The sequence below is a fragment of the Zea mays genome, chromosome 3 (assembly GCF_902167145.1).
Source record: "Zea mays cultivar B73 chromosome 3, Zm-B73-REFERENCE-NAM-5.0, whole genome shotgun sequence".
Taxonomy (NCBI): Eukaryota; Viridiplantae; Streptophyta; class Magnoliopsida; order Poales; family Poaceae; genus Zea; species Zea mays.
Window position 1 is genome coordinate 112,323,005 of NC_050098.1, and position 25,582 is coordinate 112,348,586.

The following is a 25,582-nucleotide window of genomic DNA, read 5'->3' on the forward strand; positions in this document are numbered from 1 at the left end:
AGATGAAACCCACGGGTAACTCATGGGTACCCGCTAACCCGATGGGTACGGGTTTGGGCAAAATCTCAAACCCGTCATGGGTACGGGTTTTTAATGGGCATGGATATTTTTCACGGGTACAGGTTTGGGACGGCAAAACCCAGCGGGTTTATACCCGTTGCCATCTCTATCAGTGACACATCACTGCTAGTAACACCTGGCCCAATTCAATCAATAACACCACATTAAATATCATTGTATGCCATAACAATAATTAATACCATCAAATATAACAATAATTAATACCATCAAATATGATTATGTGCCTTATCAAACACAAGTACTTCAAAAGCATCCTGTTTATTTGACTTTAATCCCTACCCGTTTCTACTATTTTTATAGTATTTTTGTTTCTATAAATTAGAGTTGTACCGTTTTAAACACCTAACTTTAATCCGAACCAATAAGCTATTAATTATTATTGGATTTTAATGGGAATTGGGATACATCAAATCATTTAATTAAGATGATTGATTGCACGGATATTATATTTACGGATATTATATTTACGGTACCCCTTGTGTCCGGATAAAAGGCAGCGAGCGCCATCGTTCATCACTCCCTCGTCCCCCTTCCACTTTCCCCACCTCACCCGGTCACCCCTTCTCTGCCTCGTCTCCACTCCTCCCCCCGCCGCCCTCGCCCCAGAGCCCCGCCGCGCGATTGGGCTCTGCACCCTCCTCGGATCCGCTGCCGCACGTCGTCGCCAATCGACATTCCCCGTTTCCCTCCGCCGGTTCCCGTTGCTGCGCCTGCCTGCTTTACCCCCTTACCGTTTCCTGACCCTGTCCTGGTTCGCGGGTTTCCCGAATTCGCGCGCTCTTGCGGCGGCGAGATCCGGCCCGCTCGTCGTAGGGAGAGGGAGCCGACCGCTCCTGATCCGAGCCGCGCCCCGCGGGGGTTTCGTATCCCGTTCTCCCTTCTGGTCCGGCCACAGGATCGCAGTCGCAAGGCTGAGGAGCAGCAGGGGAGATGGCGCCGCCCTACGTGCTGTCGCTGCTGCTGCTGCTGGTGCTGTCCGTCCCGGCCGTCTTCCTCGTCGCGCCGCGCCTCATCCCGCCCCGCGCGCTCCCGGCCATCCCGGACGCCGACGAGACGGAGGACCTCGCGCTGTTCCGCCGCGCCGTGCTCCTCTCCGCCGCGCCCTCCTCCAAGGCCGGCGCTGGCCCCGCCTCCCCCTCGCGTTTCTTCGGCGCTGCCCACCGCCGACAGAGGAAGCAGAAGGTGGCCTTTCTCTTCCTCACCAACTCCGACCTCGTCTTCGCCCCGCTCTGGGAGAGGTTCTTCGCGGGCCACCACGGCCTCCTCAACGTCTACGTCCACGCCGACCCGGCTGCGGCGTTCGCCCTCCCGCCCACGCCCTCCTTCCGCGGCCGCGTAATCCGGGGGAAGGCCACCCAGCGCGCCTCCGCCACGCTCATCTCCGCCGCGCGCCGCCTCCTCGCCACCGCGCTGCTCGACGACCCGGCCAACCACTTCTTCGCGATGCTCTCCCAGTCCTGCGTCCCGCTGCGGCCCTTCCCGGCCCTCTACCGCACGCTCACCGCTGACACTGCCGGCCCGCGCGGCCGCCACCGCAGCTTCATCGAGATCCTCGACGCCGAGCCCACTCTGCACGACCGCTACTACGCGCGCGGCGACGACGCCATGCTCCCGGAGGTGCCCTACGAGAGCTTCCGCGTCGGCTCCCAGTTCTTCGTGCTCACCAGGAGGCACGCTGTCATGGTGGTCAGGGACAGGAGGCTTTGGAACAAGTTCAAGCTGCCGTGTCTCGTCAAGAGGAAGCACTCGTGCTACCCGGAGGAGCACTACTTCCCGACGCTGCTGGACATGCAGGACCCCGCAGGATGCACCAAGTTCACGCTCACCAGGGTGAACTGGACCGACTCCTTTGACGGCCACCCGCACACGTACCAGCCGGAGGAGGTGTCCCCGGAGCTCATCAGGGACCTCAGGAAGTCCAATGGCACATACTCCCACATGTTTGCGCGCAAATTCGCGCCTGGATGCCTTGCGCCGCTCATGGAGATTGCCGACTCTGTCATTCTCCGTGACTAGGCTGCTTCTTAGCATCCCTCCGTTTGCATTGCACGACCGGAAGAGCTGAGGTAAATAACGTCCTGCATTTGTTCCAGTTTCTACTGTGCCAAGTTTCGTTAGGTTGCAATGGAAAACAGAGAGCACGGATAGGAAATTGATCATAATCAGGGGGTGTGTTTGATTCAAATAAATCCTTTCAACTGACTTACAGAAACGTTATTAACCTCTCATATTAAGACTGTAGAGTGCGGTAGTGCCTTACCACCTTACGTATTCACACAAAAAACTTTTGGAACCGTTAACTTGCAAGAGTAATAGCTTAGTAATTGTATTAAGTTGGGCATTTCATATTTGGTTGCATCTGGGTTTATTTGCTTCAATGCATATATTTCGTAAACAAAACAGATAGTTGTAGGATGTTACCTTACTTCTTCACATTCACATGCTTGCAGACTGTTTAGCCTGTAGAAGAACATAACGTAGTATTAACTCTGATAGCATGCAGAAGATTGCAAGACCATATTTGCCGCTGTATGGCCCATTTCTTGGTCTTAAGCTGGGGGGTCATGGATCAGGTTCATGAAAAGAATATAACGGAAATTTCGTATTCCCCTGCAGGGTTGTGATGTGATGAACAAGCGTAAGCTGACCCCATCCATCCCCCCTTTGGAATTCTTCAGCACCGAACCTACCTTGTTCTTCTGCACCTGCAGTTGCTCTTTGGCAAAAGATCGATGCCACGCCTCGGAGGGTACGGTGGCTGTGGCAGTGTCTGTGTCTGTGCCGACGGGCCCCGCGCTGCCTCTTGTGAGTATGTTCTTTTTGTGCGTCCTTGTTTCTTTTCTTTTTTCCAGTGAGAGAGAGAGAGAGCTGGCTAAAGATGAGGGAGAAGCTGGCACGTAATAGGGTCGATAGTTAAGCATGATCATCCTGTGTATTTGCATGGAGACAATCTGTCGGTACATGCAGTGATGGTTTGTAGTAGTATATGTTACATATATTGCATGTGTCAATATCACGCCTTGTTGAAATACATCATTGTGTGTCGTGGCACCGGTGGGGGTGCCTTTTTCTAGTCATCTGTTAGTGTACGTGTAGGGTCGACGTCTAACGTCTTGCAGGCTTACACCTGTCTTTTCTTCTTTGCTTAAAGCCTGAAGATCAGCTTTGTCTTGTTCAGAAAATCCTAAAGAGCAAAAGTGCAATGCCAGTACTAACAAATCAACTGACTACAGCAAGCATTAAACAACGGATTATTATATCATGTTCTATGTTGGACGACGGATCAAGTTGTTCTGAATTCTGTGCACACCCCAAACCTTATGTGAGCTATGTCTACTTCGAAGCGCACAGATGTTTTAATCTCTTTTCCGGGTTAGCTGTATGTACCTGGAAGCAGCCAGTGGGTTCCTACCACAGATTTTTAGGCCAAATAAAGCGGGTTCCTACTACAGTTCTCCATGTTTTCTTTTCCGGTGTTTCTGTCCTGGTTTTTGGTTGCTTCTTTGGTAGGGAGGTGTGGTGGGTGCATGGAAAGGGATGCCGGGCCTAATCTGAATGCTACTTTATATATGCTGATGTGCTCAATCAACAACCGCAAAGCCAGCAGCTCTGTATTGTATCCTTGCGACTTTGCGAGGAGATTTCGTGCACCGTTCATGACGGCAGCATGATGAGAACGAGAACGACCCCTCGTTACGTGCTGCACTGCCACTGCTGCTGATATGCTGGAACGATGCGGTGGTGCTGAACTGGTAGTAGGCTTCCATGGCTTCGAGCTGTAACCTGGAATCCTAAATATGACGTGCAGTGTTCTGAATGCACATGGCTGTTCAGATTGCGGTGGCACGATATTGACAGTGTTCTGAATTCACACGCCCTTCTTTTCATGTGCTGTTCAGATTGCGGTCGCATGATACTGAATTTTGTCAGAGGAATTTGATCCCCCCCTGCCAAATCCACCCGAGGAAATAGAAATTCTTGCGAGTTTCTTCAAAATTGAATGGATGTCGTTGGTGCTGTGGAAGTCCGTTTGAAGGTTCACACTGCCCTATCCATAAAAGGCTATAGAATTAAGAGCATCTAGGTGTCTTAAAATAGTGTTCTAAGAGCATCTCCAACAACAAACCCTAAAATAGAGTCCTAAAATTTGAAATAGGACCATATTTACAATGTTTAAGGTCTCAAAAGAAATGTTTATTCCAATAGTCAGGCCTTAAATAATGCTATTTAGGAAATAAATCATGATATTAGGAAATAAATGGTTAGAGATTAAGTGAAAACGAGGATAGGGCTCCAGTATATGAGTACTATATTTAGGACCCGAGAGACCGAGCCCTATAATCATTTGATGAAATTTTATAAAATAGGGCCGCTGTTGGAATAATGTTTTATGGTTTTGAGCCCTATATTTAAAATAGGACCATGTTTAGAGCCTCTCTTGGAGATGCTCTAAAAGGTAAAATACTACATCGTTTGTAGTGTTTAGGGAACTAAAGGCATATTGAGTTCTAGTACCAATTAAGCCATAAATCATGTGTTTTTTGAAGTAAATTACAATAACGCCCCGTTTGGATCACTGGAATTGAATTCTATTATAATAATAATAATTTAGGCATATATCAATTAAGCTAATTCGCTTTTATACAAAATATATTTGTATATTATTATTATTAGCAAGATGTCCTAGATATTTATGTGCTATATTTTTACTATAGAGGAGTGGAACGAAGAGTGTCATATAATTTACAGAGTAGAAACAAATTCTACTCATGCATAAAATCATTTCCTATCCTCCACCCTATGAATTTGAGATAGTCTTATATCTGAACTTTGGAAAGTGGTGGAATGACAAATTCCAAACTAAATAAGTTACTTTATTGAGTGAATTCCAATTCCTTTAAAATGAAGGGATCCAAACGCCCCGTAATAGTAAAGAACATGTTGAGAACAGTATACAAATCAAGGATAGGACTAGAGTATATAGTATTTAGGTCACTTTATGGTGGGTCCTATATTTTTAAATAAAAAATTAGAAAACATGGCACAGTTAGAGCTTGTTGAGCACGAAAAAAGGCGGACGGTCCGTGTGGAAACAAAATTAGCCAGAGCCCTGCACTATAGCAGGGTCTATGTTAGAAGCAACAACGGCTAGCTGACATGGAGAGTCCGAACAGGCAGTCCGGTGTGCACCGTACCAGGCTAGTGCGGTGTAGAACAACAACCTTCCTCCAATGGCTACATTTGGATGAGGGCTCTATAAATACCACCTAGCCGGTCATTTGAAGATGTGGGAGCCCAAGCAAGGGAGAAGATCAAGAGGACCTAGGTACCTAAAGCTATAGTGAAGAAGAAGCTCTGTAGAAGTTAAGGCTGATCGGTTGAGCACCACCATGGTGCACTGAGGATCAAGACATAAGGACATGACTTGGAACCATTGAGGTAATTCTTATGGTTTATGGTTGAAGTCATAAGGCTCAAGATCCTAGCTCAAGAAGTAGGATATGGTCACAAGAAGGTGGAGAAGTATCAAAGTCAGAACCTAGAAGTGACCTAAAAGAGCTAAGTTCACTTTGACTTTTAGTTTGGATCAGCCGGTCATTTGAAGATGTGGGAGCCCAAGCAAGGGAGAAGATCAAGAGGACCTAGGTACCTAAAGCTATAGTGAAGAAGAGGCTCTGTAGAAGTTAAGGCTGATCGGTTGAGCACCACCATGGTGCACTGAGGATCAAGACATAAGGACATGACTTGGAACCATTGAGGTAATTCTTATGGTTTATGGTTGAAGTCATAAGGCTCAAGATCCTAGCTCAAGAAGTAGGACATGGTCACAAGAAGGTGGAGAAGTGTCAAAGTCAGAACCTAGAAGTGACCTAAAAGAGCTAAGTTCACTTTGACTTTTAGTTTGGATCATTCTTGTGTTTGAAAATTTTCTATGTGACCATTGCATGGTGTTGGAGCTCATGGATAGTTGTAGAGATCAAGTCAAGTCGACTTGAGGCTTTGAAGTCCAAACCCAAGCTCAAACAAGCCAAAAATGGCAAAACGATAAAAAATGTTAAGTATGTAAGGTTTAAGTGTTTGAATATGTTGCATACACCTTTTACTATGCATTTGGCACTTTGGTTTGCTCTCTAATCTTGTTTGTAGAGAAAGTGTCATTTCGAGCCCTATTTGAGAAGAAACAGAGAAGTTAAGGAGAAGATGAGAAAGAGGTAAAATTATGTGATTTAGTCAATTGAATTGTACTCTAATCATGGGTGTCTAAGTCATAGGAAAACCCTATAAGAAGTTGAAGTCAAATGGATAAATACTTGGTGAAAAGGACTAAGTGCAGACTGTGTGAGCGCACCAGACCGTCTACAATACCAGTCTGGTGGTGCACCAAACCGAGTCTCCAATGACTTCAGCAGTAGGCCATTGCGGCCTAGTGCACCGGACTGAGTCCATGTGCACCGGACCACCTGTACATATGAATAGGCGACCTTCGGGGATTTTTTTATAATTCACTAGACCGTGAATAGTGGTGGTCTGGTGGCGCACCGGGCCGCCTAATAACGACTACTTCTAGGCGACTCCATCTGACGCAACAGCTAGTTGACATGGTATCTAGGTCCGTATGCACGAAACTGGCCTGGTGCTCGGCGGTTTTGGAAGGTGTCCAATCAGATCCCAGAGTCTGGGCTGAATGACCTGGTCTGGTGCCCTCAAGCAGTGCTGAATTTCAACAAGTTTTGCATGGAAGGAACAATGACTATGGGGGCTCTTTAGGCTATAAAAGGACCCCCTAGGCGACCTCCTTTAGAACACCAAGGCAACATACAAGTGTAGAATCATTGTGCAACAATTATCTATCCCTCTCTGGTGTTATTCTCTGTAGATTAGGTGTTTGGCACAATTATAAGCCAAACAAGAGAACAGAAGTGCTGCTATGAGCGAGCGTGATCTTGAGCAAGTAGTGTTACTCTGTTGGAGTGCTGTTAGGAATTATAAACATCCGTGACTCTGCTGTAACCTTCATCGACATAGTGGAAGACTCGGTCTATCACCTGGTCACAAACATAAGCAAATGGAGGAAGGAGTTGAAATAGACTACAAGCCAAGTTGGCTAACTCTAATGTGGATGTAGGCAAACATTTCAGGCTTGGCCGAACCATGGGATAAATCTCTATGTCTCTGTATCTCTGTTTTGTATCTTATTTGATTTGATATTTGCACTTCTCTACTTATCATTGGTATAAGTTGTGTGTGAAGTGTAGGATCTTTAGAGACAAGGACTACAATTCCATTGCGATCTACTCGAGTTGATCTTCATTCCGCTGTGTACACTGCACCGGACCGAGTCCAACGGTCGACAACGATGAGTCAGCCAACGGTCGACAACGATGAGTTGGCCAACAGTCACCTGACGTGGCGTGCATCAGATCAGGTCCGTGTGCACCGTACCACTGCACTATAGCAGAGTCTATGTTAGAAGCAGCAACGACTAGCTGACGTGGAGGGTCCGGACATGCGATATTGGTGTGCACTGAACCGGTCTGGTGCGGCGCAGAACACTAGCCTTCCTCCAACGACTACATTTGGATGGGGGTTCTATAATACCCCTAGCCGACCATTTGAAGATGTGGGAGCCCAAACAACATACCAACACATGTGATACACATCTCCAAGGCTTCAAACACCCAAGTGCTTAATAAAATCACTCGGTTGTGTGTGGCTCCCAAGAAGGATTTTGTGAGGGTTGTTGTGCTTTCCCCGTCAGAGATCACAAAGAGTAACTTTAGTTTGGCGATGTGCGAAGAGACCAAGTGGTCCAGACAGATCAAAGTGCTGAAGTTCTTGTGTGAGCACTCCTTTTGGTGAATAGAGGGATCTTGTGTGATCACCACTAGCAAGAGAATTGTTTGCAACCTTTGGCTTGCCTCAACGAGGATTAAATGGTTGGCAAACCATCGAACCTTAAGATAAAATTCATTGTGTCAACTTGTGTTCCCATTGATTTGCAACTCCCTAACATAAGCTTGTATTTATTTGTTATGGACTTGTGCACGTGTTGTTGCTTGTAGTTAACTAGTTGCTTGCTCGGCTTGTGTAGTTGAGTAATAATTGCTCGCTAGTTTAGCTTGTGTAGCTTTGTTAGAGAGTAGTGCTAGTGTGGCTCAGATGCTGCGCACTTAGCTCATAAGTATGTATAGGAGATTTTCATGTATTTTTAGAATACTAGTTGTATAGCTTGTATGATCTTGTTAGTTAGATTTGTGTGGATGAGCTTTCTCTAGTTTGACACCTTAGTTTCTTAACTTCGAATCTGTAAGGAAAATGGACCTCGACCCATTTGACTAAATGATTTTAGTGTTTGATGATCAACATAACCTGTGGACTAATGTGTTTGCTAGTGTTTGTATCTGTAGTTCACAGGATGCTAAAGTGACTTGGACTAAGGCATTAAGGAAGCAACACATCAAAAGGAGATATTATGAAGACCATAAGTGAAGATCAACAAGCATTAAGCGAAGTCCAAGACATGAAGAGAGTGTAGCCACTCGCGGGTCGTCCGACACTTTTCCTGGTGGCACTGAGGAGAGCCACCGGACTGTCCGGTGAGACACCAGACTATCCAGTGCAAGGCTAACACGTGGCAATGGCCACCTGCAACGGTCAATCCAACGGCTAGTGGAGCACCGGACTATTCGATGTGCCGCAGAGAAGCAGCAACTTTTCTGGAACGACTAGTTTCGAGTTGGGACTTATTTATACTTCACCCAACCAGCTATTTGAAGGTGTGGGAGCCCAAGCAACATACCAACATATGTTATAGACATTTCTAAGTGCTCATACACCCAAGTGCTTAATTGAATCACTCGGTGATTAGCGTAGGTGCTTTGCGAACTGTTTAGGTTAGTTAGACCGCTTATGCACTTGCTCTAGGTGAATCCTAGTTAGTTGAGTGAGTTTAGAAAAAACCAACAAAACCTCTCGGCTCTAGTGTGAGTCGTTGTAATTGTACCGAGTGGGGCGAGAGTCTTGCGAGACTGTGACAACCGAGTTTATGTCACGGTCGCCACCGTGTATCGGAGGGAACGAGGCACGCGACATTTCAGCCAGAAGCTCCATAGTGGAGACGGTGGAGAGCGTCCGAGAGGAGCCAGAAGCGGAGCACCACTTGCATGTGGAGAAGGTTCGTGGCTCTCTACAGAGTTACTCGACCGTGGTGCTTAGCCCTCACGTGGGCTACCCTTTGCGTAGGGACACCCACGAGGACTAGTCGAGACCTTCTGTGTTTGCGGATACCTCGATAAAATATCGACGTCATCCACGAGAGTTTGCTGTCTCTACTAGCTCTTTATTCTTCTACATTTACTCTCTTTACTTAAGTTGCAATCTTTACTATTCTTAGTGTAGAATATTTAGGATTGGAACTTAAGTTGCTTTTGCGGTAGAGATAGCAACACTTAGACAAAACCTAGTTTGCACATTCTAGATTGCTTATTTGCACATGTTTTGTTCTAGGGATTTATTTATGGCCTAGTTTAGAAAGAAGTTTTAGAAGTCCTAATTCACCCCCTTCTTAGGCGTTACGGTTTCCTACAAGTGGTATTAGAACCCGATTTGGCTCATTTGAAATGTTTTAGCTTCACCGCTAATATAGCCGACGCTTTTTAGAGGAAGGGGATGGATATCCATAGGCCACCACACTTCGACGACACTAACTTCCCATATTATAGTGATAGAATGGCTTGTTACCTAGAAGCGATTGATCTAGGTATTTGGAGAGTCACTTGTGACGGAATGGAACCACCTCAGAATCCCGAGAAGCTCACCACGGGTGACGAAAAAGAAATTCATTTGAATGCTAGAGCCAAAAATTGCTTGTATGAATCTCTTAACATGGAAATTTTCAATCAAGTATTTACCTTGAAAACCGCTCATGATATTTGGCTAAAGTTGCATGAGCTCCATGATGGCACATCTAATGTCCATGAGCAAAAACATTCCCTAGTTTTAAATGAGTATAATTGCTTTGCTTTGAAACAAAATGAGCTTGTTAGATACATGTATTCTTGCTTAAATCTTGCGATTATTGAGCTCAACTCTATTGGAATTAATAAGCTAGGTGATGCGAACATTGTGAGGAAAATCATCTCCCTTCTACCAGAACAAAGATATGGGAGCATCATCACCATCCTTCACAACCTTGAGGTCTTGAGCCAAATGATCCCGACGATTGTGATTGGAAAGATTGAGGCATTTGAGATGTCGCGGAAAATGGGTCAAGAAGAGGAGCCAACTTTTTCAAAGTCATATGCTTTTGCATGTGATGAACACAAAAAGATGAAAGGCAAGAAGAAGGCTCCAAGCTCAAGTGAAGAAGATGATGACAATGATGAAGATGATCAAGCCTCAACATCATCCTTCGAGGACAAAAAAACAGTCTGATGCGTCGGAAAGATAATGAGGATGATTCACAAGATTAATCTAATGGGTGTGCCCCTGTAGGTCGAGGATCTTATCTTTAACATTGACGAAAAGGCAAATAAAGAGAGGATGCTTCGCATGTGGGGAGAAGGGCCACTTCAGGGATAACTGTCCAAACATGGCCAAACCCAAAAAGAGGAAGAGCAAATGCAAGGCGATTACAAGTGTTAAAACTTGGGTTGATTATTCAAGCGAAGATGATCCTCCAAGGACTCGCAACCACTGTTCTTCATCACGCTCCTCACGATTATCTCAAAAATGCCTTATGGCAAGAGATAAATCAAGTATCCCATCCTCTAGTGATGATAGTGATGAGTGTGATGGTGAGGGAAAGCCCTCCGTAGATGAGCTTGCGCATGCCATGAAATTGTTTGAGGATGTTTGCACTAAACAAAAGGCTCAACTTAAAACTTTGAATAATAAGTTGCTTAGCTTTCAAAATGATTATAAATGTTTGCTAGAAAAGTTTGAAACATTTGCAAATTTGAATTGTGAGCTAAAAACTAAAATTGAGCAATTAGTGTCTAATTCTTCATCCTCAACTATCGACAATAAACTTGTCAAAAAGAATGAAAAACTTAAGACTAAGTTAGCTAGCTCTCAAGAAGCCATTGAAAACTTGTTCGAAAAATGGAAATTCTTAGCATACATAATAATGAGCTAACTAAGCTAGAGAATATTGGTAGCACCCCAGGAGCATCTTTAGTTGAAATTTCTGAAATTATTAAGAAAGATGCTTCGACTTCTTGCTTTGATTTAATTGATGATTCTAATCCCTGCAATTAAGTTCTTGTTAAGAATGTTGTTATAGAAACATGCTTAGATGAGATTGCAATGCAGAATGAGCAATTAAGGCAAGAGGTGGCTCGCCTAGGCAAGGCTTTGTATGACAAGAAAAGCAAAGCAAAATAGACCCAACCTGCTCAGGATAACACCATTGTGGGAGTGAACAAGCTTGTGGAGGGAGAAACTGTGGTTCGTAGGCTATGCCACAAGAAAGGCCAAAAGTCTTACCGATGCAAGGCGAAGACCAGTGAAAAGCAAAAGAAAAAACGAATAAGCAAAATCTCTAACACTGAAAGTGCATTCATCCCTTTTGTGAGTTTTGATGATTTGGATAACAACACATTTAAAGGTCTAACAAGTTTGCTAAGTGTTGAACAGGAAATTCAGTATGATGAACATACTTGAATAGTGTATAATGATCAGTGAACAAATGTTCAACACAAGGTTAAATAACCAGTGAGACAATGCAAATGGATATAATATGGTCTCTATATTGGTTTGAATATATGGACAAGACCTGAGAAATCATTATGCATAAATTTGATCAGAATAGAGGTTGAAGTGATTAAGAGGATTGGTCAAGCCAAAGTGAATGAAATATGAGGAATCATGAATTGGCTTGACCATATTACTATTAGTCCATATATGAATCTATGAGAATCAAACTAGAGCTTGATTGATCTTTGCACTTATATCTAGATGACATTCAAGCAAGGTTCACAATATCAAAGAAATGATTCTCTCAATGGATGCTCAATGTGATGTGACTCAAGAATGGCTTGATAGGGTGAAGATAGCAAGGAAAGGGCTTCGAGGAACTAAGCGAAGGTGAAGGCCAAGAGACGGCTTGTGGACCGAGGTACCATGGCTAAGGTGAAGAAGATAGTACTTGCACTAAGTCGATGAACTAATCAGCTATGAAGAGTTATAATATGTTGATGCATCAGTAAGGTGACTTGAAGCCATGATTTGAACTCATATATGGTGATATGGTACAAGTCAAAGGGTTTGATTTGTGTTTGCTTCAAAAAGTGAGACAAAGATGTTTGTGATCCTTATGAAGCAACGCCATGGAGAAATCACACATGAGACACCAATCACTCAAGGAGTTTACTTAATTATATTTTATTTAACTTGAGTATAGGAATCGTCGTACTATCAAGGGGGATCCAAAAAGAAGATTGATGTTGGTACTAAAGCTCAAAATCCTTGATCCAAAACTCTATTTTACCGTTGTTAATCCTTAGTGAAATATGTAGTACAACCTTTTTAAGTCTATCTTGGCCAAAATTGCTCTCTGGAAAATACTGGTTCAGCTAGTTTTCAGGCTGGTTTAGCTGGTATTCAAATACTGGTTCAGCTGGTTTTTAGGCTGGTTCAGCTGGTATTCAAATACTAGTTCAGCCGGACACTCAACCGGTTTTCAGTCTGGTGGAAACCGGTTCAACCGTTTTTGCACTGTTCACTTTTTTCTGCCAGTCTGCTGTGTCAGCCAAAAAGCTGTGTGTAGCTTTTTGAAAACCGGTTCAACCGGTTTTTGTGCAGAAAAGTAAAAAACGACTAGTTTTGGAGCCCCACCTATATATACTCACTCCTACCTCTCTCCCCACACATGAGCACGACTGGACCTCCATTTCTAACCTGAGAAACACCTCCCACTCCCTCTGACACATCTCTTGCCTCTCCCATTTCAAATCTTTGGAGAGAAATCTTTGAGTGAGATTGAAGAGCTGCGATTTTTGTGCTTCATCTCCAAATCCTTCTTATTCTTCTTGATTCGAGCTTTGGTACTACATCGAGTTCTTTATGGATTCATTACTCTTGGAGCTTCTAGCTCCTAGACGACTAGGTGTCTCTTGTGAGTCTCCAAATCTTGTGGAAGACCACAAGAAAGTTTGTATTACCCGCTCATTTGAGCAAAGATTATTGTGTGGGCTTGACCTTTGTGGTCGGCAAAGGGAGGATTAGGGTTGAAGGAGACACGGCTCTTTGTGGGCGCCTCAACGAGGAAGTAGGGCACCTTGGTGGTGTGACCGAACCTCGGGATAAATCTTGTGTCTCTTGTGTTCTTGCTCATTATGTTTGTTTGTGTTCTTCGTTCTCTCACCATTCAGTGGAAGATTTGTTTATATCTTTTTGGTGTGTGGATTTTGAGAAGTGCCCTTCTTAGATCTACTACTTTGAACCCTGTGGATCAATTAGAACATCTCATTTCCAAAGTTAACTCGGTGGATTTCGAGATCAATTCAGTTTTATATCTCATTCTTTAGTTGAGCTCGTGCAAACCGGTTGAACCGGTTTTGACACTGGTTGAACCGGTTTTACCCAGTTCGTTTCTAGTTTTTTTGAAAAAAAATTCCACTTGCCTATTCACCCCCCTCTAGGCAACTTTCAATTGGTATCAGAGCCTAATCCTCGTTCTAACGCTTAACCGCGTGAGGAAAAGATCATGTCGGGGGGACTAAGAAACGATAGTGCTTCTAAGCTTGAAAACGTTGAGGTTGCCTCGACTTCATCTTTTGGTGAAGATGTTGATCCTAGGGCAATAGATCTTGCCATGAGAATCGCCGAAAGGATGTTCCTCAAAATGAAGGAAGATGAGGCGAAGAACAAGATTGAAGAAGAAGAAAATGATCGATGGAGACCAAACGACGAATCCACCTCTTCACAAGGTTCGTCTTTAAATCCACTTCTCTTATGTGCTTTGTCGCTAATGGTAGTGACAGTGAAAGCGAAAGTGAGGATGAGGATGAACATGAAAGTGATAGTGAAGATGATGATGATCTTCAACAATTCTTCACTCAGCTAAGTAAGAAAAATCGGATGAGCTTGCTCAAACTCATGGAAAGAGCGGAAGAACAAAAAGAAATGCTTCATAAGCAAGAAGACTTCCTCATCAGAAAAATCGAAGACTTAGAGAAGTTGACCAAAGAGCATGAGAAGCTAAAGTGTTCTCATGATGATTTTGTCCAAAGGTATGAACACATTTCAATTGAGCAAATTAAAGTTGTTCATCATTCATCATATATTGCTCAATTGGAAAATAAAAATGCTATGCTCAAGAACACAATAGAAAAGCTAAATATTGAAAATCTAGCTTTGCAAGAAAAACATGATATGCTTGTGTGCTCTCATAATAAATTCATGGATTCACATATCATGTTAGAAATGACTCATGAGGTTGTGTTAACTAATTTGAAATCATACCAACCTCACATATGCACATGTACTCAAATAGAAACTATATTACCATGTGCTAACAATTGTTGTTATCAAGCAAGCCAATCTTCCATTGAGCTAGAAATTTCAGGAATTAGTGATATTTCTATCACACAAGAAAATAAAGAGCTAAAGGAAGAAGTTGGAAGGCTAATAAAGAGCTTAACTTTTTTGAAGGGAAAGTGTCATGCTCAACCTTCTCACGATAACCGTGATAACATGGTGAAGAAGCTTGAGAAGGGGACAACCGCAACATGCACAAACCCCCTTCAAAAGAATGCTAAGTTCCCTAAGAAATGCATGAGAAAACATCAAGAGAAGAAAGACAAAGCTCATGACAAGTGTCTCAACCACGCCTCCACATGCTCCACACAAGGTAACAAACAAGCCACTCTTCCAAATAAGAGAAGATGCACTAGAAAGTGTTATCAATGTCACGAGAAGAGACATGAGATTAAGTCATGTCCCTACATAAAAGATAGTGGCTTAACTTTAGAAAGAAAGAGGCTCACTAACCATGTAGCAAACAAGAAGCAAGGTAAGAAGGAGCCTTGCAAAATTAAAAATCAGATTTGCTACACTTGCCGAAGAAAGGGACACCTATGCAAGGATTGTCCCATGAGTAAGTTTCCTAAGCCTATCATGTCAATTCATTCATATTCTCTTAGGAGACCCAAAAATGAGACTTGTGCTAGAAAGGTGATGAGTTCACCACATTCTAAGAATAAGGCTATTTGGGTGCCTAAGTCCTTATTGGCTAACCTTGATGGACCTATCATGAGATGGGTATCAAAATGTACTTAATAAGTTTTGCAGGTATCTAGAGATGATATGAAGCTTTGGGTGCTTGAGCAGTTTAACTCAATCCTTATCTCAAGCTATCAATCTTAGATTGACTATTTTTTAAGATTGACCCAAAGATGAATGAGTTGTTATATCACTGACTTCATAGTCATCTCTAGCAAGAACTTGTGTTATAGGGAATAATGATTAACCTTTGTGGGAATCAAGCAAAAGGCCTACAACCAAGTGATATCCAAAGGATGGTAACAATTAAATCTTAAGTGCACATTGTTTTTAATTAGTATATTCCTTTGTGTCTTTTGTAGCCACATAGGAAAAATGAAGCACTTGAGAATGAACTTAAAATATTTTACCTTGTCTTGGAAAAGTTCCAATCATATGGTAGATTGCAAGTTTATATATTTTATATTGTGACAATCTACATGCTTTAAATTAGTTGTATGTATCTTGTGGCATATTTTAAATTTATTATCGTATTATTGCCATGACCTAGACATAAAGAGGATTATCCCATGTTCTTAAATAAATAGAGTGCTAAGTAAGAAATTCAAATTATTAAAGCACTTACCAAAAGGGGAATTCTCTATATGGCTAGAGTTGTGAGACTAATGTTTCTATCTAAGTGTTTATGTAGTCTCACAACATGAGAATGTGTTTCTCAAATGGAACGTGTCATTTAACATTCAAAGAAGATCAACCCAATACTATGTGATGTATTCCTTCTTGTTTAAAATGGTTTTGAGTCTTCTACATTACACTCACCATGTTATGAACTAAACTTGCCCTATAAACTTAATTAAATAATCATGCTACTTTCATCTTTTTTCAATTGATGTTATGCATGATGCTTGTAAGGGTAATTAGTTCATATCATGAGGTTTCCTTATTTTAGTAACCTTCTTGACATTCATATACTAGATGTTGCTAAATAGGAAACTATTGCTTGTGTTTCAAATGCAATCTCTTTTAAGATATTTCATGGAAATTCACAAGTAGAGATTGTGCTCTTTCAATTGATAAAATCACAAGCATTAAATGTTAATCTTCACCTAAAAGAAAGATTAGGAATGCTCAAGGCAAAGGTATGGAACTAGTTGCTTCAATTGGTAGTTGATCAATAGTAGTTTCTTTCAAGTGGTATTCTTTCAATTGGTAATAATCTATTCTATGGAAAGAAATGTCAATATGAAGGTTAAATTCCTTTGGTCTTAAATTTGTAAATTGGTGCATATTGTTAATTCACTCCTCCATGTGCATTAACTTAAAAGGAATTTAATTTATGCCTTTATGCCTCATAAATGATGATTTATTTGCCATTCATATATAAATATCATCATTCATTAAATACTTCCTTGTACCACTAATATCTCTTTTCAAAGTTCTTTTTGACTAGTTTTAAAAGGAAAATAGATAACAAGCTAAAGAAGGAAGTCTCCACAAATGAAGAAAAGAAGAATACTTAGATGACACCATCTCATATAGTAAGATCTTTCAATTGATATAACAAATGGTACATTCTATATGGTGGTAAGTATTCTTAGGCATAAGTTTATTCATTGCAAATTTGTCATGCCTTGACCAATATATCTAATGTACTCCTCATGCGACTCTTATTTGAATTGAAAGTGCATTTGACAACTCATTCAAATACTTGATGCACATATCTGGGGGAGCACATTATATATCTTGTGTCTTCGAGAATAAGTTTCTCTTGAGTAAGCTATACTAAGACAATCCATAATGTTAAATTTGCATCTCATTCATATGGATTGTAACCTTCATTTTCTAAATAGCTACTCTTGATGCAGTTTAAAATTCTCTTATCGTTAAATCTAAAAGTGCATATAAATCCTTTCTTTCAGTTGATATTCATCATATGCATATACACTAACATGGATATGAATTTTGAACTATAAAAGGTGCAATTAGTGATCCATACTCTTTAAATTTTGGAAACCTACAAATTGATATCTTAGGAATCTACTTCAATTCGTATCCATATGCTTCACACTAGGATTGGATCACTAAGTTGTAAATTCCATGTATAACTTGTCTTTATGATATGAATGCTTATGCGACTAACCTTGATAAGCTAGGTGCACCAACGGTCAAGCTAGGTTCATCATCAAGAAGGCAACACGATGATGTATCAAGAAAAGGAGAAAACGCTCCTATTCTTAACTCTAGTTTTATTTGTGTGATTAAATATTGACTTGAAACCATATAAGATGGCTGTCAAGTATATGTGGGTGCCTACACAAAGAGAAAAGACCACAATAAGGACTGTGTGGGTTCTCAAGGCTCTTACTACTAATCTCAAAGGACCCAATTCAAATTGGGTACCAAGATATGAAGCTTAAACTTGTTTTGCAGGATCACTCCTTCAATGGATCAAGTTGGGTGCTCGATAATGAATGTATAAATCATATTTGGAGATAGTAGCAAGAGTGGTAACAACTGAATCTTAAGTGCATATTATTTTCAAATCTTATCTCTTTTGTGACTTGTGTAGCCACTAAGGGAAAAGAAGCACTTGAGGATATACATCAGTTATTGATTATGAAATAAAGGTCCAATTGAAATATGAATGAACATTATCATATGGTGAACAATCCAAATTATGTGACGTATTCTCTATCTAGCTAATTTGGATTTGATTCTTCTATATTAGACACTCACCATAATATGGATTAAGTCAGCCCTTTAAACTTTATTGAACAACCATGCATATTATCCATGTCATTCAAAATATATTATGCATGAGGGCTCGAGGGGAATTTAGTCCATATTATGAGGTTTCTCTATTTTAGCAACTCGTTTGCCTTTCACATATAAAGGGTTGCTAAATAAGAAACTAGTGCTTGTGCTACTAATGCCATCTCTTGTGTTGAGTTTATCCATAGAAAATCTATTTTAAGAGATGGTGCTTGTTTTAAATTGGATAAATCACAAGGTTAAAGGATATTATTCAACTAAAGTAAGATGAAGTTGATAAGAGACCAAGGTATGAAAACTTCCTCTCCTTCAGTTGTTTTTAGTATTCTATCCTTAGTGGGATGTACCATAGTATAGGTTAAATTCATTGCATTATAAAATGTTCAATAGTGCATATAACTTTGATATCAACTATATGTGTGCACTAATTTAAAGGAATTTAATCTATCCTTTTGGGTTTCGAGAATGATGATTCATTTTCCATCCACATATAAGGATTATCATTTGTGAAACCCTCCCTTGTGTTTCTAATGCTCTCTTTTCTAAGTGTTTCAATAAGGTCCTTCCAAGTGCTTTCAAGATGGATTCAAAATCATGGATATAGGAGTCTTGGTTGTTTCAATCATTGAGTTTCAATTGATCTCATATCAAGTATGATCGAATCAAGAAAAGATGAAAGAAGTTCAAGATCACTTGGTTGGATGAAATCGTAAAGAGAAAAGAGATCACAATGATTCAAGAAGGGAGTTACACTTTTTTGTCAACCAAATAATGAAGATGTAGTGACATATTTATATGATATCCTTCATTATGAGGTTTGAGGTACATATTAGCGTGCTTTAACCTTCAGGATTTCAATTGATATACTTTCAGTTCTTAAACTTTCAATTGGTTTAATTTTCATCATCTACGTAAAGCATGTTATGTTAAACCAAGATATAGTGCAAACATCTCCTTTAACCTCATATTGTTGATGTGCATGAGTGTACTTTGTGTACTCTTACATGTACAAATTGAGAGAGAGTTTAGCCTATATCCTATGAAACTAATGATTTCTTTCAAGTTCATGTTGTGTAGTCTCACACCTTGGAGAACATCAAATGAGGATGAATGGTTCCATAGAAATGAAAATGAGTTTCTCTTGAACCTATCAAGAAAATGAGTTTCTCTTGATCGTTTGAAGAGGATAAGTTTCTCTTTGAAATGTCAAGCCTATCAAAAGCTAAGATAGAAATCCATGATTATAATGGAGACCATGTGGAGTGGAACAAAGGTGTGTCACTCCATGAACTATTGTATTACATTTGTGTATCTAGGCTCTTACATGCTAGTGTGTGCATGTATATGCAATAGCTTAAGTCACACAATAAGGTTAAACTTGTGGTGATGATTAAAGAATCTCTAGATATTTGATTAATACCTCTTGTGGTGATGTCATAAGTTAGTCTTAAGTCATCTTAGTGAGGTATGAATCAAACATGCTAACTTCTCAAGAATCTTGGCTTGAAATATTGCATATCATGTCTATTAGTATACCTTTTGATTATGAGCATTTCCTTCAATTGGTACAATTTCACATTTTCATACTTTATTTGTACCAAGGTTCAAATTGTAGAACTTAATCCCCTGGCCTCACAAGTCCAAGTGCATAAGCTAAACAAGTATTCATCACTTGTATGCACACATTTAGGGGAGAATAGTCTATAATTTGAATCTTTGAGACTAACTTCATTTTCAAGTCTATTATATGTGTAGTCTCAAATTAGAAAGGAATTTTCGGGCAAAGACAATCGCTTCCACTACAAATTTTGATGGGTATCAAAGATTATTTGCTCCTATAAATGTATCTTTTATACATTTCATAATAGAATGAGTTTCTCTTATATATGCTATTCCAATGTCATCTAAAATTGATAAATATGTATCACATCCTTTTGGATTGCAAATGTCTAAAGTAGCATAGCTTATAAATTCTCCTGTCTAGCACTTAATTGATTAAATAGTGCACATGTTCCTTATGTTGCATGATTATGTTCAGTTGATACTCCTTTTATGCTAATGGTACTTTAAATTGCAAATAAGTACTCTCAATAGGTATCAATTGAATTCGTATATATGTGCGCACTAAAACTTGAGGAGAACTTAGTGTAATATGCAATTAGTCATATGCTTTTCTAACAAATTGTATCAATTGATGGTTTTCAATTGATACTTTTCGTACATGATCACTAGCTGTAGAATCCATACTTGTGCAATTTTCATGTTGCCTCTTGTTATAATAAGAAAATGATATGTGACATCTAGACTCCAGGTATCAAGATTCATCTTTCGATTTAGTATGACAATCTTCATTTGATATCTTGGACCTATGTCACAACTATGCCAACAAGAGCTTGCAAATGAATTCTAATCCAACACAAGTCTGGAAACCCCTTGAAAAGTTAAACGCAAAGGTACATCACTTCATGTCACTTCTACGTTACTTTTGTGTCATCTAAGGACCCTTTTCATGATAGCATGTTCAAATCTTACTTAATCATAATTTCTACCCTTTATATTCTTTGTATCCTTTTTGAAGATTTATCACAAAGGGGGAGAAATTGTGCATTAAAGCTTACCTTTAGTCTTATGTAACTAAGTGTAAGAATACTTTTGAAAAGGGGAAGAATCATAAGTAAAAAAATAAGATGTGAGAATTGTTGAGTGCATAGTATGTCATGAGCATCACATTTATTTTATGACACACTGCACCCCACGAATAGTATGATATATGTTGTCTCCATACTGTGTCCCAAATATGTGCTTTTGGCATTTGAGGCCAAAAGTGGTATTTTCTGAAATGCACATATTTAGGGGGAGGAAACTATATCATAGGATTCAAAATCTTATTTATCAAATCTTATGTAAGCTTTAAATGTGTTGTCATCAATCACCAAAAATGGGGAGATTGAAAGTGCATTCATCCCTTTTGTGAGTTTTGGTGATTTGGATAACAACACATTTAAAGGTCTAACAAGTTTGCTAAGTGTTGAGCAGGAAATTCAGTATGATGAACATACTTGAATAGTGTATAATGATCAGTGAACAAATGTTCAACACAAGGTTAAATAACCAGTGAGACAATGTAAATGGATATAATATGGTCTCTATATTGGTTTGAATATATGGACAAGACCTGAGAAATCACTATGCATAAATATGATCAGAATAGAGGTTGAAGTGATTAAGAGGATTGGTCAAGCCAAAGTGAATGAAATATGAGGAATCATGAATTGGCTTGACCATATTACTATTAGTCCATATATGAATCTATGAGAATCAAACTAGAGCTTGATTGATCTTAGCACTTATATCTAGATGACATTCAAGCAAGGTTCACAATATCGAAGATATAATTCTCTCAATGGATGCTCAATATGATGTGACTCAAGAATGGCTTGATAGGGTGAAGATAGCAAGGAAAGGGCTTCGAGGAACTAAGCGAAGGTGAAGGCCAAGCGACGGCTTGTGGACCGAGGTACCATGGCTAAGGTGAAGAAGAGAGTACTTGCACTAAGTCGATGAACTAATCAGCTATGAAGAGTTATAATATGTTGATGCATCAGTAAGGTGACTTGAAGCCATGATTTGAACACATATATGGTGATATGGTACAAGTCACAGGGTTTGATTTGTGTTTGCTTCAAAAAGTGAGACAAAGATGTTTGTGATCCTTATATGGTGATATGGTACAAGCCATGATTTCAACCGGTTTTCAGTCTGGTGGAAACCGATTCAACCGGTTTTTGCACTGTTCACTTTTTTCTGTCAGTCTGCCGTGTCAGCCAAAAAGCTGAGCGCAGCTTTTTGAAAACCGGTTCAACCGGTTTTTGTGCAGAAAAGTCAAAAACGGCTAGTTTTGGAGCCCCACCTATATATACTCACTCCTACCTCTCTCCCCACACATGAGCACGACTGGACCTCCATTTCTAACCTGAGAAACACCTCCTACTCCCTCTCACACATCTCTTGCCTCTCCCATTTCAAATCTTTGGAGAGAAATCTTTGAGTGAGATTGAAGAGCTGTGATTTTTGTGCTTCATCTCCAAATCCTTCTTGTTCTTCTTGATTCGAGCTTTGGTACTACATCGAGTTCTTTGTGGATTCATTACTCTTGGAGCTTCTAGCTCCTAGATGACTAGGTGTCTCTTGTGAGTCTCCAAATCTTGTGGAAGACCACAAGAAAGTTTGTATTACCCGCTCATTTGAGCAAAGATTATTGTGTGGGCTTGACCTTTGTGGTCGGCAAAGGGAGGATTAGGGTTGAAAGAGACCCGGCTCTTTGTGGACGCCTCAACGAGGAAGTAGGGCACCTTGGTGGTGTGACCGAACCTCGAGATAAATCTTGTGTCTCTTGTGTTCTTGCTCATTGTGTTTGTTTGTGTTCTTCGTTCTCTCACCATTCAGTGGAAGATTTGTTTATATCTTTTTGGTGTGTGGATTTTGAGAAGTGCCCTTCTCAGATCTACTACTTTGAACCCTGTGGATCAACTAGAACATCTCATTTCCAAAGTTAACTGGGTGGATTTCGAAATCAATTCAGTTTTATATCTCATTCTTTAGTTGAGCTCGTGCAAACCGGTTGAACCGGTTTTACCTAGTTTGTTTCTAGTTTTTGTTGAAAAAAGTTTCCACTTGCCTATTCACCCCCCTCTAGGCAACTTTCAAACACCTACATCAACAAGGTGGACAAAAAGCCTGCTACACCATATTTGATCAAGAAGAAAAAGAATGGAAAGGTGATAGCAATCAAGGCCAACAAGCAACCCAACAAAGGAAAGGGGACCAAACACATCTGGGTGCCAAAGGAGATTATCTCAACCATGAAAAGCACCAAGAAGGTTTGGATCCCAAGAGGGAAGTAAGAAGTTCGAAAGACCTCGAGGAATTTGGAGGCTTGGCAAAATTGGGATGTATATCGCCGGATGCATATCATTGGATCAAATCTATTGCCAAGTGAGTTAGTGAAAGTCGCCTAGAGGGGGGGAATAGGCGAAACCTGAAAATTACAAACTTTGAACACGCACTTCACCTAGGGTTAGGGTTAGAAATAAATAATGTTAAATTATGGAGTGCGAAAGATAGTTCTTCTTGCTATGAGTTGCTCAATCAATGCGGATAACTTTGGCAGCCAACTCAAACTAATACGAGCAAGAGAACTTTAGAGAAAGAGAGGAGAGTGAAGAAACAAATCAAAAGGTGAAGATCAACACAAGTGAACACGACGATTTGTTTCCGAAGGTTCGGTTCCAAAGAACCTACTCCCCGTTGAGGAGGCCACAAAGGCCGAGTCTATACCAACCCTTTCCCTCTCTCAATCGGTCACTTAGACCGGTCGAGTGCTTCTTCTTAATTACATGGGTCACTAAGACCCCGCAAGGATCACAACACAATTAGGTGTCTCTCGCTGCTTTACAAAACACTTTGAAAGTTTAGAATGAGAAAAAGAAAGCAACCAAGCAACAAGAGCAACAAAATAAACATAAATCACCCTCTCTCAAGTCACTAAGCACTTTTGATCACTTGACTTGATTTTGGAGCTTGGAAAGGATTTGATGCTTTGATTGTATCTTTGGAGTCTATTCTTTTGCTCTAGTATTGAATGAGGAAGTTGTAATGCTTGGATGGCTTTAATGGTGGTGGTTGGGGGTATTTATAGCCCCAACCACTATTCGAGTCGTTGCTATCAATGGGCACACCGGACAGTCCGGTGGTGCAACAGACACTCCACTGTTCACTGTCCGGTGAGTGCCACGTTAGCCGACCGTTAGGGTTTGGAGCTGTTGATCGTTGAAGTATTCTGTCTTCTTTCAGCACTGGACAGTCCGGTGTATTCTGACATTGCAGACTGACTTTTGACTTCTGCGATGCAGACTGCCCTGAAGTCAGCGTAGTCGACCGTTGGGCGAAGTTGACTGTTGCTAGAATCGTACCTTTGCTTCTCCAATATTGTAGAGTTTGTAATTTATTCTTACAACTCTCAATTTGCTTCTCTTTGACTCTAAGCTCACAATCCAATGTTAGTTCAAGGTGATGTGTTGGGCACTTATCACCAAAACACTTAGAAATGGCCAAAGGGCACATTTCCCTTTCAATCTTCCCCTTTTTGGTGATTTATGCCAACACATCAAAAGCAACTTAAAAAGTACTAACATAATCAAATGTGAGCCAAAATGTGCAAACTGATGTCAAACTCAAAACCAATTAAATTGTCACAGTATTTGGCATATTTGGATCATTTTGCCATCACTTGGTTTGTTTTCGCAAAACAAACTCATTTTCTCACTTTTATATCAAAAACACTTGTTTTGGCAAACTAAAATACTTTTCAAGACAAGTTTTGAACAAGAGTCATGAAACTCCCCCCTTTTCCCATAATCAAATTTCTCCTCCACAAGAGAGTAGTTTTTGCCAAGGGAGGGTTTTGATAAAAAAACAAGTATACTAACACTAAAATTTTCGAAAAATTCACACATGATAGTTGATCCAGTTGCTTTGGCCTTAATTTCTCCCCTTTTGGCATTAAGCACCGAAACGGAAGAACTAGTAGCTTAATAACCCCATTGCCTTGCCAAAAATTGCAAATAAAACCAAGGGCAATGAGAAAACACAATAGTGATTTGGAACAAAGCACATTGATACCGTAATGCAGTGGAAGCCTTTTCTTTGTCCAAGTGCACCTTTTCCCTTTCAATCCGTCTTTGAGACAATATCAAAATCACTCAAGCAACCACATTAGTCTCAAAGGGTCAAGTTGTAGCATATCCTCCCCCTAAACATATGCAACATTTGCACACAGACTTGTGAGGTCCGGGGATGACATTTTACAACTTTAGCACCAAAATAAGCAAGTAAAAACAGAAATGCTTAAAAGAATATGATCAAAGGCATAAAGACACATGTATGTTATGAATGAATCCAAGTTCAGTGAATCTAAGGCATTTAGCTCACTACGCAACCTGCAAAACCTTTTCTCATCTATATACTTGGTGAAGATATCGACTGTTGGAACTTGCTCTCTCGAGCAAGATGATCCAACGGGGGAGTGAAAGTAATGCAAACAAGGTTTTAGCTCAGGAAGGCAATTGCTCTGTTAATCTAGCCTTTCAAGGGCACTGTGCGGGGGTATTTATAGGTGCCTGAGTGCCCAACGTCTTGGGTTAAGAACGCATGTGCCCTCAGGTGCCCAGGTTATCCCCGGAATATTCCTATAAAGCAGGGTTACAGACTGTAATTACAGAGAAACCTTTACAAATTAGGCCCGTAATGCGCAGCGGCCACGCGGGGCCTGTTACAATGGGCCGGATTGCACGTGGGCCTTCGTGTTGGACGAGGCCGCGGGATGGGGCGACCTCGTCGTAGGCCTTCGTCCTGCGGCGTGTTGGACGAAGGGTGGAGACTGCCAGTCGTCTTGTCTCCGTTGATGCAGCGAGATTGGCGAAGGCATCGAGCGAAGGGTAGCGTC

The 25,582-nt window shown here is 40.8% G+C and overlaps 1 protein-coding gene across 1 annotated transcript; it reads left to right on the forward strand.

Moving 5' to 3' along the window:
- Positions 1 to 532: 532 nt before the first annotated feature.
- Positions 533 to 3,360, forward strand: LOC103650268 (Core-2/I-branching beta-16-N-acetylglucosaminyltransferase family protein). Its single transcript, XM_008675877.4, has 2 exons — positions 533 to 2,147; positions 2,698 to 3,360. The coding sequence occupies exon 1, from the start codon at positions 1,012 to 1,014 to the stop codon at positions 2,095 to 2,097; it is 1,086 nt and encodes a 361-aa protein (XP_008674099.1). The 5' UTR covers positions 533 to 1,011; the 3' UTR covers positions 2,098 to 2,147; positions 2,698 to 3,360.
- The last annotated feature ends 22,222 nt before the right edge of the window (positions 3,361 to 25,582 follow it).